We start from the raw sequence: 13,733 nt of genomic DNA on the forward strand, positions 1-13,733 counted from the left end.
GTCACTGGACAATGTGTGGCGATATTTCCCGACAGGGGAAATTTCGGCACTAACCAATTCAGTGGCTTTTAAGTTACCTTTGAAAAAGTTGTCAGCAGACGACGAAACGCGTCATTGGTATGGATCCTATATTTGTGGGCTACTAGTCAACAAGGGAGCATAATTAGGAACAAGCAGGACTGCACTAAGTATATCATTATTTATTTTCAATTTATTTTTTTTCCCCACTGCCCTCCACTGTTCTTAAAAATCATTAGAATCATCTAGATTCAATTTTATATATTGCATCTCCCCTACTGTTTCATAAATATTAAATGTACCATTTTTTATTTATATATTTTTTTAAATAAATATTGTTATACACTATTGTAAACCTACTCAAACTTATAGAATATTATTTTAAGGTTAAATATTTGATTATTATTGTACTAGCGCTCCACCCCTTTTCTTTTTTCTCTTCTACAAATTGATTGGGAATTGACTCTCCCCTTTTGTGAGTAGCTGGCCCAGCACCCCAACTGTAGACGCCCACCTTCCCCTATTTTTGAGGGGAAGAACAACCTTTTCTCTACCTATTCAATGCTGCCATTAACGACAGCATTGAAGGGTGTCAGAGCCGACTTTGTTAAAAGTCGGATCTGTTTTGTTGGAAACAGCCACAGATTTGGAATTCACCAGTGTGGAATTCACGGCCGGTTTCCCAAATCAATGGACTTTCCGACACTCGACAGTCAGAACTGTCGGATGAACGAAAACGGTCCGGGATTCCGACTGTCGGAACCAGTGTTTTTTCTACTCTCTCTGTATTTCAGCAGAACAGCCCATCAATGATCACAGATGACAGGCTAAATGTAACAGCCTGCAAGGTGCCCAATGTGCAGGACTTAGGGGGAAATTGACTAAGTTCTATTTCACATGGGATGTTAACTATGGAGCAACCAATCCAATACTATCTATTATCTTCTAGAAGGTGCTAAAAAAATACCCCTTTTACACTGAGCACCAAATAAAATTTCAACCCGGTAATTTGCTGAATAACACAGGTGTTTCTTCTGTCTGAATAGGTCAACCCGGGTCTTAGCCCGTGTTAAGGAGGGTCAGACTGCAGCCGGCAAAATCCCGGGTAATTGCTGGGTCACCGGTCTGAAAGGGGTATTAACAAGAAGTAGATTCTGATTGGTTGCCCATAGCAACATCCCATTTGAAAAAGAACTCCCATCTTAGTAAATTTCCCCCTTTGTAAGAGAATGTTGGTAACTGGCACAAGGCCCCGCACCCCTGGCCACTGGCAGGCCAATATATTTATCCTCATAGCTTCTCCAGCAAAGCTCTTCTTCCTAGCCCTGCAGTTATCACCCATTCATTATATACTATACCAGTATTCCTCTTGCTTACATGCACGGCCATGGGCTCCATTACTCTGCTACTGTGTGAAACAATCGTTCATGAATATTACATCTTTTATGATGCCATCTGTTTCCGTCAAACACTTACCAAACCCTATAAGCGGACAGCTGTATGAGCAAGTAACAAGTAGATGGTAGAGATTAGAAGGATATTAAAGAACGCAATGCTAAAAACACCTTGTTAATGAGACCCATCCACGTTTACGCTAACAGGAGGGTGATAGTAACACAAATAACAATGCATTAGATCGTATGTCCCATGATTCTGTGGCTACAGTGAGCGCAGAACTTGGTAGCTGAAGATTGGGAAGTGTTACCTGGTCTAATGAATGTTGATTCCTGCAGCATTATGCAGACGGTAGGGTCAGGATTTGGCATTAACACCATAAATTCAATGCAACATACTGTGACATAGTGTAAATACCACAGGCCTGTTGCGTCTGTTCAGGGCCACAACTAGTGGGTCTAAGGGGTCACATGCTGGATGTGTATGTTTGCATGCAGGGGGGTGGGTGATGGGGCACAGCCAAATTACACACCAGAGCTTAGTTCCAATGCGTTTTTTAAGAGGTCTTGATTTTTCGACTGTTGAAAAATTGTCACTGTAATTGAATAGGTTGAATTAAATATTCAACCTTCAAAAAACACTGTTTGTTCTACTGTCAAAAAATCCGGCACTGAATAGAACACCCCCCCCCCCCCCTAATTCCCTTCTGAAAAACGTTTATAACAAGGGTAGCAATAGCCCTACTGCGGAAAAGCTGATCAGCCTCAGCTGGATTGTAGATAAATCCAATACTATTTGAATGGAAATATTAGACACCTTCTACTACAAATGGCATAATTATGTGACAGGAGGCTCCTGAAATGTTCCCCGATCCATGTGGTTTTGTGAAAATTGTGTCCATTAGTGACTTTTTTTTAGACCGGTTTGACTTTTAAAAAAGTGAAACAGCATCGGCAAAAAATGTCTACAAAACAGCCACAATTGAATAGCAAAGTCCATTTCTTATGACTAGTTTAAAAAAACGTACACCCCTAAGTGTAGGCTTAGCTGCTTCCTATTGACGCAATTATACCTCTTGTTCCGGATCATCATCCAGTTTATCATACCGCCTTTTCACCCTCCTGCCAGATGCGGTCACAGTCACCAGATTATTCACCTACAAAGCAAATATAAGCACATACCATATCAAAACCATGTTTTGTATTGTACATTATTAACACTATAATAACTACGTAGTACACTTATTATTTGCCATTTCTGATTGCTTATACTAGCGGTTCCCAAACTGTGGTTCATGACCCCAAAGTGGGTCCTGACCTTCTCAGCATGGGGTCGCGACTCCATATTGCTGACCACCAGGCTGATGATTTATCTAATCTTACTCTGATTCAAGGAGTCTAATAAACCAGTTGAATTGTCTGTTACTTCAGACTCCTCCCATCATTTTGTGCCTCCACAATCCTGCCATGTATGTGCTGTCTGCTGCCTACACCTGTGATGTGGTAACCTTCTGCGGTAACTAGCTGGGGTCCTGTAATTATTTTTATTGTCTGATGGAGTCCCAGAGCAAAATCGTTTGAGGACCCCTGGTTTATACTATTGGTGGTGTTAAATGCAGGGCTGTGGAGTCGGAGTTGGAGGAAATTTAGAGTACCTGGAGTCGGAGTTGGCAAACAATGCACCGACTCAGACTCTGAAAATTATAATTAATGACTTCTCTACTGTAAGAATAAAGACCAATGCATGCAGTGCCTCACGTAACTGCAAAACGAACACGTTAAGTGACCGTGAAAAAGCATGCTTTTCATGTGCTTCACTATATGGCACGCAATGCACAATTCGGAGCACCAATACTTATAAATGTATTCTCCCTTGTAGTTTACAACTTATTTCCAACGTTCAATAAGGTTTTCAATACCTCGTTGGTAGAAATCACCTGGTGTAGACTCGAATAATTCATTCAACCAAGCTCTCCCACCATACGCACAACATCTTTTTCTGCGGATGAAGATCTTGTTTCATGCGCGGGGTCGTTTGTTTACCTTGGCTAAGCCATTCCTTACGCTGGTTCATATTGATGTACAGGCACCATTTTTCGTCGCCAGTAACGATTCGGTAAAGAAGCTTCCCAGCCTCTAGTTTCTGTAGTAATAATATGTATGTTGCCTTTCTTTCCTTCAAGGAATGTATCAAATACATTTGCATATAAATACAGAGAAGTCGGAGTCGAGGAGTCGGGGTCAGCAGTACGAGGAGTTGGAGTCGGAACATTTATCTACCGACTCCACAGCCCTGGTTAAATGTACAGAGCATATCTACTGTCCACAATGTGCTGCCAGTGCTGGTAAATAGCAAGGCTCCATGTAAAGCCTTTATACACAAAAAGAAACACAAAACCAATAGTGCATTCTGGGAAATACCTATTTTTCTCTCTATTTTGTGTGTGTATATATATATATATATATATATATATATATACACACACACACACACACACACACACACACTTAGACAGGATCCGGCACTCACAATCCTCATGACCAGCTACTGGGGTGCATATCTCAGGCTAGAATCCCAGGGGTACAGCCATATGTAGTACAGTCCAAATTAAGAGCACTCACCAGATTTTCCATTTGCTTTGCAATAAAAGGATTTTAATACATCACCACTTGTTTAAAGAGTATGTCGACGTTTCGAGCCACGCCGGGCCCTTTGTCAAGACAGAGTCTCAGATGGTTCACAGCATCTGATCATCTGCTGTGAACCATATTCCAACCAATTTGCCATTAGTCCTCACAAAATAAGAAATTTGAAGTCCATAGACACTGGGCGACTATGCACAGCGTGTATTATCATCGCTGCGGGGAAAGCCGCTCAGTGCATACACATTAAGCGGCTTTCCACCTGGAGGTGAGGATGGCGTTGCACAGCGGAGCACTATGCAAAGCCATCCTGAAAAGCCGCTCATCTGCTGCCATAACCAGCAGATAAGCGGCTTTCCCGGCGATGTTGCGAGAGCGCGCAGCAGCGCTCACCGCTGATCGCTGGGGCATACACACTGGGCGGCTTTGAGCTGAAAGCCACTCAAACTGGGTGCTTTGAGCGACTTTCAGGTCAAAGTAGCCCAGTGTGTATGGGCCTTTACTCTTGTTTTGTTTAGTAAAAACCAGGATGTTGGCGGATTGCACAGGGGCCAAGCAACGCGCGTGTGTGTGTGGGGGGGGAGCTTTTTTTTTCGAGGGGTGGCCACGCAGGCGAGCAATGTTGGGGGATGGCTAAGTGGCCGAGCAATGTTGGGGGATGGCTAAGTGGCCGAGCAATGTTGGGGGATGGCTAAGTGGCCGAGCAATGTTGGGGGATGGCTTAGTGGCCGAGAAATGTTGGGGGATGGCTAAGTGGCCGAGAAATGTTGGGGGATGGCTAAGTGGCCGAGAAATGTTGGGGGATGGCTAAGTGGCCGAGCAATGTTGGGGGATGGCTAGGTGGCCGAGCAATGTTGGGGGATGGCTAAGTGGCCGAGCAATGTTGGGGGATGGCTAAGTGGCCGAGCAGTGTTGGGGGATGGCTAAGTGGCCGAGCAATGTTGGTGAAAATGTTAGATGTTTACGGGCTCATGATCTTACAAGCGGTCCCTTACCCCATGTTCTAAATAGAAGGGAACTCAAGAACATTGCAAAGTGGTTACAAAAAATGGTTTTTCTGCAGAGTCTAATTCATTTTTCTCTGTAGGAAATTTATCTAGGCCAGGAAAATAAAATATTGTTACCAAGCTGATGACTCACTGCCTTGCAGAGTGCAAATACAGAAAATGCAGCGGAAATGCAACCTTTACTCACCGCAGGGTCTCTGACTGCAAAAATGGAAAAATCCTCAGTGACCTCATATCTGTGTGGATCATTTTCTACCTCCTTCAGCCTTAAAACACTACAGCAAAAACAAAGACCTGTATAATTACAGCATACAATGACAAGCTGTTCCAGTACTTTACATTCAATCTCATAGGAGAAAAGACATGAATACAGTGTATTATTCAGCTGTGTACAATAGGGTGATGTAAACACAGATATTGATGGTGCCAAATAACCTACAGATTCATCTTCTGTAGTAAGCCTTTCTTGGAAGACAAACCCAAGGGTGTGCAGACAGGAAGGATTTAGGGTACACAATAAAGTCACCCACGAATGGGAGGGGAATGAAGTAGGCCTATTGCCATCGGCAATAACAGTGGGTGAACTTAATTAAAGGAAGACAAGGTACTGGGTGGAAGGTGTAATAGTCTAGAGCAGGGGTGGTCAAACCGGTCCTCGAGATCTACCAACGGTCCATGTTTTCCAGATCACCTAGCTGGTACACAGCTGTAGTCAACACTAACGGTCACATTTTCAAACCTGCTGCATTCATTCCTACTATAGATCCACAGGTTGCCTGGAAAACATGCACCATTGGTAGATCTTGAGGACAGGTTTGGCCACCCCTGGTCTAAAGAAAACAGGAGTGGTGTATAAAGTTATCAGGAAGTTGAAAGGGGTGAGAAGATGAGATACACAGGAAGGCTGATAAATAGAGAAGGGAGTAGTGGGGAAGAAGGGAAAGTTGGGGTGGACACAAATGGGAGATGCGAGTAAGGAACATATGGAGAATGAAAGAAAAACAGGAAAGAAAACCAAAAATAATAAAGTGGTGGAGTAGGTGGGGAGTACCATAGAGAGGAAAGAGTAAATAAATCAGGACAGACAGGGAACGTTCCTATTGTGAAACATATACCAAGTAGACCAGACTGTGTGAAACGTATCCCCAATGTTGTGTTGAAGGCCAGGGATGTTATCTATCTTGCACACAAACGAGATCCTGCTGACGGACTCCTGACGAGAAAGCGGTCAAGTCACTGCCGAACTGGATTCATCATTATATTCATTGATATATGCGAAACTTACTGAAATACTTAGTAATGTGGCAGATTGTGGCACACAAGACCACGATCGCTGGGGTGACAGGAAAGCCAAGTGCTGTGATAGAAGCAAAGAGTGACTGGACCATCACCCAAAATGATGAAATCCTTGGGCAATTCTGCCAAACGTGGAGGAAAGTGGTTCATAGGGTCAACAGTTCTTTGGTCAACAATGTCTAGGTCAACTACAAAAAAATGGGCAAGGTTGACATGACTTTAAAAGAGTTCTGGGGTTTCAATTTTTATCTTGTAGCACAAGGACCACTGATTAGTGTACAGCTTCCTTCGCCATGCTTCAGGCAAGGTTCCTTTACCATTCCCAAATGCAGTCCGTGTAGATGGGAAAGTATGAAAAAAAATCATGAAAAACTGACGCTGACCAGGGGTCTGATTCAGATCTAATCTTCAGAGCCCAGCGATCAGGTAAACAGGAAAAGGTGTTTTTCTTGACACTCCCAGGAAACTGCTGGATGCCTCCTGTCAATTAGGCTGACTACAGCCAGCGATGAAAAGACATCACTGGCTTCCATCGCAGGATGGTCTCGTACATGCGTAATACGATCTGTGCGCATACACAGTGGATCAAAAAGTGTTTGGGCTACGAATTCGCAGCACAGCGATCAGGTCTGAATCAACCATTATCTTGTTAACCTACTGACTGTCAAACGAATGTCTGGATACCACCATCAGCACTGGTGGCAGTTAGTGGAGAGATCTGGGAACATTGCCAAGGTCCTTCATAAATGTGTGATCATAGTTCTAATATTCGGACTGTAGCATTGGATGTATTTATTTGAACTATGCCCCAACATCAGCAGCTTGTACTCACCTGATCTGATCAGGGCCAACATGAATGATTCTTTCCGAGGCATCAGGGTGAAAGTGAATCCAGTCAGGTTCTAATGAGCAGTATTTCATCTCACGAATTCCATGATTTGCCTTCAGTAAAACATAGGTCATAGAATGAGTTTGTAGTATGGTAAAGTCGGGGGAAGAACACGTGGAAAGAAAGATGTTAAAAGAAGGAATTCCAGGATTAAACAAGCTAAAAGATAGGAGGAAAAGAGGGAGAGGAAACTGAAAGCAACAAAACAATGATACATGTCAGTCATAATTGTACACACACACACATTGGGGGTTAATCTGATTAATTCGGTCCCCCGCATGTTCCATGGTAATGGCCCGGTGATGCAGATGCATGGGGTGGGCAGCTGACGTCAGCGGATGTCAGATTCCCCTCCGCTTTCCGCACAGTGCGCTCGGAGAGTTCGGTGGTCGGCCAAACAAGGCTGTGGATGAATGATTATGCAAATCAACCAATCGCAGCCCTGCGGGGATCATGGCGTGTGAGGTGGCGGGGTGGGCAGCCGTGCGGGTTGTGTCTGGGGGACCAGAATAAGTCCCATTGTGTAGCTATTAGCCTGTATGCACAGTTCTATGCATTTATATGACCGCACCTTCCCAATCTCCAAACTTGGTGTCAAAGCGGTCATTACTATCAGGGTTTTCTTGCACCAGCCCTTCGGTGCAAGAGACACTTGTGAAGAGAGAAGTATTTGCACGTACACACAACTCTACATGGCCCGCAGTTGTGTCACTTACTAATCCGAGCTGATGTTTCAGTGACCGTTACTACTTAATGATGCCCTTTAAGCTGTGAATGGAGACGAGAATGAGTTGCTTGTACGCTGGACCCAAACGGACTCGTGTTGAAGCACTGCACCAGCCCCAGAGTAAGCTGACATTCCCATGACCAGCGGTGACATCGGGAGTGTGCCTGTACTCGTATGAAGTGTGCTTATGTCCACACAACGCAGTACAGAGTACAAGGAGCCTGGTCTATTAGACATGTCCACATACTGACTATATAATATTACATTAGAATAATTACCAGGCTGTGGTCCTCCAGGGAGCGGATGTGATATGTACCTCTCTCTCGCTTCTTGTTCGGTGTAATTATATAGTGCCAGGGGTAACCTCCAACTTGAAAGGCATTTTCTAGGCAAGGCACTTCAAATAGAATTGGGGGTCTTTCTGATGACACAAAACACCATTTAACAGAGAATGGAACATATACAAATGCACATATACATAGTATAATATTTATTTTTTAATAACGGGTGACTCAGCCATTTATGGAAAACGTAGACGCAGCAATAACCCATGTGGTGCCAAACCGATAAACTTACACTTCAAAATGTTCTCTAAAAACAAGGGTTGGTGGCTGAGAAAATGTCATATCATCTATATACACAGTACTTTATGTCTAGTGTCCGTAAGTCTCCGAAACACTGCCATCTGCTGGCAGAGAGACAAACACAGAAGGCAGCAGACTAGCTTTCGAAGCTTTTGCCTTGAGCGGGTTTTACTGGTTTATGATACGCATGCTACTAGTGACAAAGTCTTGCTTTGGGAAGGCAGAAAACTGCTGCTACTATTGACATATTATATAGGCGGGTGAAGCTACCCCCCCCCCAAAAAAAAACCCAACTACAACCGACCAATACCTGTCAAGGTGATGTTGCAAGGAATGCCGAATGGAAAGTCTCCAACTGTCCCTGTTTTATCATTCCAAGTGCAGGTCTCTCCCAGGACACATTTCTGTCGCATACACTACAGAGACAATATTTGTTGCGTGCATAATGTTTCATGGCATTAATACAGGACATTGGGGCAGATGTATTAAGCCTTAACAATAGATAAATGCAAGGGTGATAAGGAGAGATAAATGTCCAGCCAATCAGCTCCTTACTGACTTTTTTCAAACACAGGGCGGGATGTTGTAACATCCGCGCCCATTATCGCCGGCTACCGCATTATTAATAACGGCATATGCTGTAATATATGCCGTTATTAACGCAAGGGACAGCTCTTGCGATAAGAGCTGTCACTTGTGATGCGGTGCCGGCACTGGACTTCCGGGTCTGTGACCCGGGAGTCCATCTGCGCATGCGCAGACCCCGGCGCCGGCCGCAGGGCACGCTGGGAGGGATCCGTGACGGATCCCTCAAACAGCGCTGCGGTAAGAAGCCCATAGGCTTCTGCAGGGATTCGCCAGCTTTCGCTGGCGATTCCCTCCGCAGCGCTGGCACTGCGGAGGGGGCATATAGCATATAGAAATGCGGTAAAAACCCCGAAAACGGGGTTTTTACCGCATTTCTGCTTTACAGAATCTCCCCCACAGGCAGAAACATGGCAGTTGGCAGGTGATTGGCTGGGCATTTACAGTATCTCTCCTTATCACACTTGCATTTATCTCTTGTTAAGGCTTAATACATCTGCCCAAATGTTTTTCAAATGCATTGGTGGTTGAGCTGGTGAACTGTATAACTGACTGAAGTGGTGAAACTGTCTCCCAAGGAATCAATAGGCTCCTTTTCCAAGGGTAGTGTCAGGGGCATATAAGAGAGGAGAGGGCCCATGTGCAGTCTCCATCTGAGCCCCCTCCTTGCTAGCAGGTAGCGACAGCAGCTGAGCACTAGGTGGTGTGCAGGACTTCGGAATAATGGTGCAACGGTTATTTTGCTTACAGCGCATGGGCAAAATGGGGCCCGAGTGCACTTCACCCATTCTAGAACTGCTGTCTAAGCTCCAATAACTGTGACAGGAGGCCAGGTATACTAAGCCACGAATAGTGATAAAGTGGAAAGTTATAATCTACCAACCAGCTCCTGTCATTTTTCAGACTGAGGGGCAGATGTATTAAGCCTGGTGAAGAGATAAAGTGGAAGGTGATTACACACAAGGAAGAATCATCTGTGAATAACCATTTGTGTGTTTGCTTTCATTTCCAGTAAAAGTGATGTGGATTCTGGAAGAGCAGAATAAAGCTAAAGGAAAACTCCAATGGTGACTATCAGGACATGGCACCGTGGTGTGATCAGATCAATTCTATCATTTCCCAATAACGCACTGTTCTACACCAGTCCTAGGCTACAATCAGCTCCACCAAGACATTTCAGTAAAACCAACCTACAGTATTAAACAGAGGAAAGTCCAAAGATCCATGATGGGGGCAGGATTCTATAAACTAAAAATGCGTAAAAACCCAGTTTTCTGGCTTTTTACTGCATTTTCATATGCAGCAAAGCCCCACCACTGGGGATTCGCTGCGGGGAGTTACACTAGTTCTAGATGGCGTAACCCCATGGAAGCCTATCGGCTTCCCTTCACGTCCCACACCGCCCCCCCCTCACCTGTGTCTGGGCATCCTCCTGCTGTGCTGCCCGGACCAGTGACCTCCTCCTCCATGCACAGCTTCCGGGTGCAGGGAGGAGGAAACTGAGCCCTCACACAGCCGGGTAAGGGAGGACCCGCTGCACATCGCCGGCTATCGCTTTTGCGTCAATAATCGCATATGTTACTGCATATGCGATTATTAACACTGCGAGTGCCGGCGATGGGCTGCCGGAGTTATTAGAGAATCCCGCCCAAGGAGAGGGAAAAATAATCAAATTTGTTTTGGTAACTGAGAATCAGAACCAGCTTGATTGGCCAGGTATACCAGCTTATACTAGGAATTTGTTTTCGGTTTGCTGTGCAGCAGCCAGGTGGGTAACAAGTAAACAGCATAAACAATATAAACAGGTGGGGGGACATGTACAGTAATACAGAAAGATATTATATGTATGACGTACATTTCATCACACAGATGAAATGTGGCAACCATGACCAGCTTCTCTTGGAATCTTGGAGAAATTGGAATTCCACTAGAGTGAATGTCTGGATACACTGCAGCCCAACTCACTGACCGGAATGAATAAGCAGTCCTAGCTGCAAAGTGCACCAATGACTGAACAGGAAAATGAAGATCAGATGTACTCTGCATTTCATCTTTAATTTCCCCTACATCACTAGAATGGAAAGGAATGTATAAACTAGATCATGCTTAACTGTGGTTTATTAAAAAGGCAAGTAAAGCCCCTATCTGACATTAACAAGGATGACAGTTGACACATTAGTGACATGAATACCACACGTAAAACACCTAAATCCATCCCTTTAAAGATCTTGCCTGTGTTCTAGTTATTAAGTCTCCACGGTAACGGCAATAGATTGGTGGATTCGTACACTGGGGAATGAGTTGTCACAGTAATGCTAACTGACACACAATGCAGTGTAGGTTGGGGCTTCAGCTGTCTTCTATGGACAAAAAATAGCATTTGCTTGATCATACTTTACTCGTTAGCAGTACCGCAAAGAAATGACATGGCGGTGAGAAAACGAGCTTTGTATTGGTGCTTATTATCTGAAAGATTCAATGTTGTAGTATAGTTGTCTTTAAAAAGATGGAAACCCTCAGCTTAATCATAGAAGCAACCAATCAGATGCTATTATCTTCCAAAAGGTGCTAATAAATAAGAAGTACATTCTGATTGGATTCTATGGGCAGCATTCCATCTGCAATTGAACTCCCATCATAGTAAATAAACCCGTTAGAGTGTCAGTATTTATGAAGTCGTCATGTTTAGCATGTTAATTGTCTATTTCTGGCATTAAGCACCTGTGTACAGTCAGAGGAGAGAAAGGTTACAAGTGGAGTACCCCAGGGATCTGTACTTGGACCGGTGCTTTTTAATATCTTTATAGGTGATGTTGCAAATGGAATTGAGGGTAAAATGTGCCTTTTTGCAGATGACACAAAAGGTATGCAACAGGGTAGACACACCAGGAGAGGTAGAACAAATTATTGCTGATCTAGGTAGATTAGAGGAATGGTCTTTTACAGTTGTAAAAAATATGCAGAATCATGCACTTGGGTCTCAAAAATCCAAAGACTCAATATAGTATAAATGGCACTATAATGGCAACTACTGAGGAAGAGAGGGATCTAGGTGTCACTATTTCAGGGGACTTAAAAGCAGGTAGGCAATGTAACAAAGAAATGAAGAAGGCAAGTCAGATGCTTGGTTGCATAGGGAGAGGTATCAGCAGTAGAAAGAAAGAAGTAATAATGCCAATGTATAGGTCATTGGTACGACCTCACCTAGAGTATTGTGTTCAGTTCTGGAGGCCATATCTCCAGAAGGATATAAATACATTAGAGACAAAGAAGAGCAACTAAAATGGTGCATGGCCTACATCACAAAACGTACCAGGAAAGACTAAAAGATCTTAATATGTATACTTTAGAGCAGAGAAGGGAAAGGGGGACATGATAGAAACTTTCAAATATATCAAGGGTTTTAACAAGGTCCAGGTGGGAGACATTCTTCACAGGAAGGGGAGACACAGAACACAAGGACATGCACTGAAACTAGAGGGAGGAAGGTACAGGTGGGAGACATTCTTCACAGGAAGAGGAGCAGCAGAACACGAGGACATGCACTGACACTAGAGGGAGGAAGGTACAGGTGGGAGACATTACTCACAGGAAGAGGAGCAGCAGAACACGAGGACATGCACTGACACTAGGGGGAGGAAGGTACAGGTGGGAGACATTCTTCACAGGAAGAGGAGCAGCAGAACACGAGGACATGCACTGACACTAGAGGGAGGAATGTACAGGTGGGAGACATTAGTCACAGGAAGAGGAGCAGCAGAACACGAGGACATGCACTGACACTGGGGGGAGGAAGGTACAGGTGGGAGACATTAGTCACAGGAAGAGGAGCAGCAGAACACGAGGACATGCACTGACACTAGAGGGAGGAAGGTACAGGTGGGAGACATTAGTCACAGGAAGAGGAGCAGCAGAACACGAGGACATGCACTGACACTAGGGGGAGGAAGGTACAGGTGGGAGACATTAGTCACAGGAAGAGGAGCAGCAGAACACGAGGACATGCACTGACACTAGAGGGAGGAAGGTACAGGTGGGAGACATTCTTCACAGGAAGAGGAGCAGCAGAACACGAGGACATGCACTGACACTAGAGGGAGGAAGGTACAGGTGGGAGACATTCTTCACAGGAAGAGGAGCAGCAGAACACGAGGACATGCACTGACACTAGAGGGAGGAATGTACAGGTGGGAGACATTAGTCACAGGAAGAGGAGCAGCAGAACACGAGGACATGCACTGACACTGGGGGGAGGAAGGTACAGGTGGGAGACATTAGTCACAGGAAGAGGAGCAGCAGAACACGAGGACATGCACTGACACTAGAGGGAGGAAGGTACAGGTGGGAGACATTAGTCACAGGAAGAGGAGCAGCAGAACACGAGGACATGCACTGACACTAGGGGGAGGAAGGTACAGGTGGGAGACATTAGTCACAGGAAGAGGAGCAGCAGAACACGAGGACATGCACTGACACTAGAGGGAGGAAGGTACAGGTGGGAGACATTCTTCACAGGAAGAGGAGCAGCAGAACACGAGGACACGCACTGACACTAGAGGGAGGAAGGTCCAGGTGGGAGACATTCTTCAC

At 44.8% G+C, this 13,733-nt stretch overlaps 1 protein-coding gene across 2 annotated transcripts in view; it reads right to left on the minus strand.

Moving 5' to 3' along the window:
• The window catches only part of DCAF17 (DDB1 and CUL4 associated factor 17), a 33,585-nt gene that overhangs the window by 3,663 nt on the left and 16,189 nt on the right, over positions 1–13,733 (minus strand). For both annotated transcript variants that reach the window (XM_083154825.1, XM_083154826.1), the window contains exons 9-13: positions 8,869–8,974; positions 8,253–8,395; positions 7,191–7,300; positions 5,250–5,337; positions 2,486–2,569 (exon numbers count right to left, since the gene is read on the minus strand). In XM_083154825.1, the coding sequence (XP_083010951.1) occupies positions 2,486–2,569; positions 5,250–5,337; positions 7,191–7,300; positions 8,253–8,395; positions 8,869–8,974 (531 nt within the window). The remainder of the gene's footprint in view (positions 1–2,485; positions 2,570–5,249; positions 5,338–7,190; positions 7,301–8,252; positions 8,396–8,868; positions 8,975–13,733) is intronic.

This window comes from Crinia signifera, chromosome 7 (genome assembly GCF_055691185.1).
Source record: "Crinia signifera chromosome 7, ASM5569118v1, whole genome shotgun sequence".
NCBI lineage: Eukaryota > Metazoa > Chordata > Amphibia > Anura > Myobatrachidae > Crinia > Crinia signifera.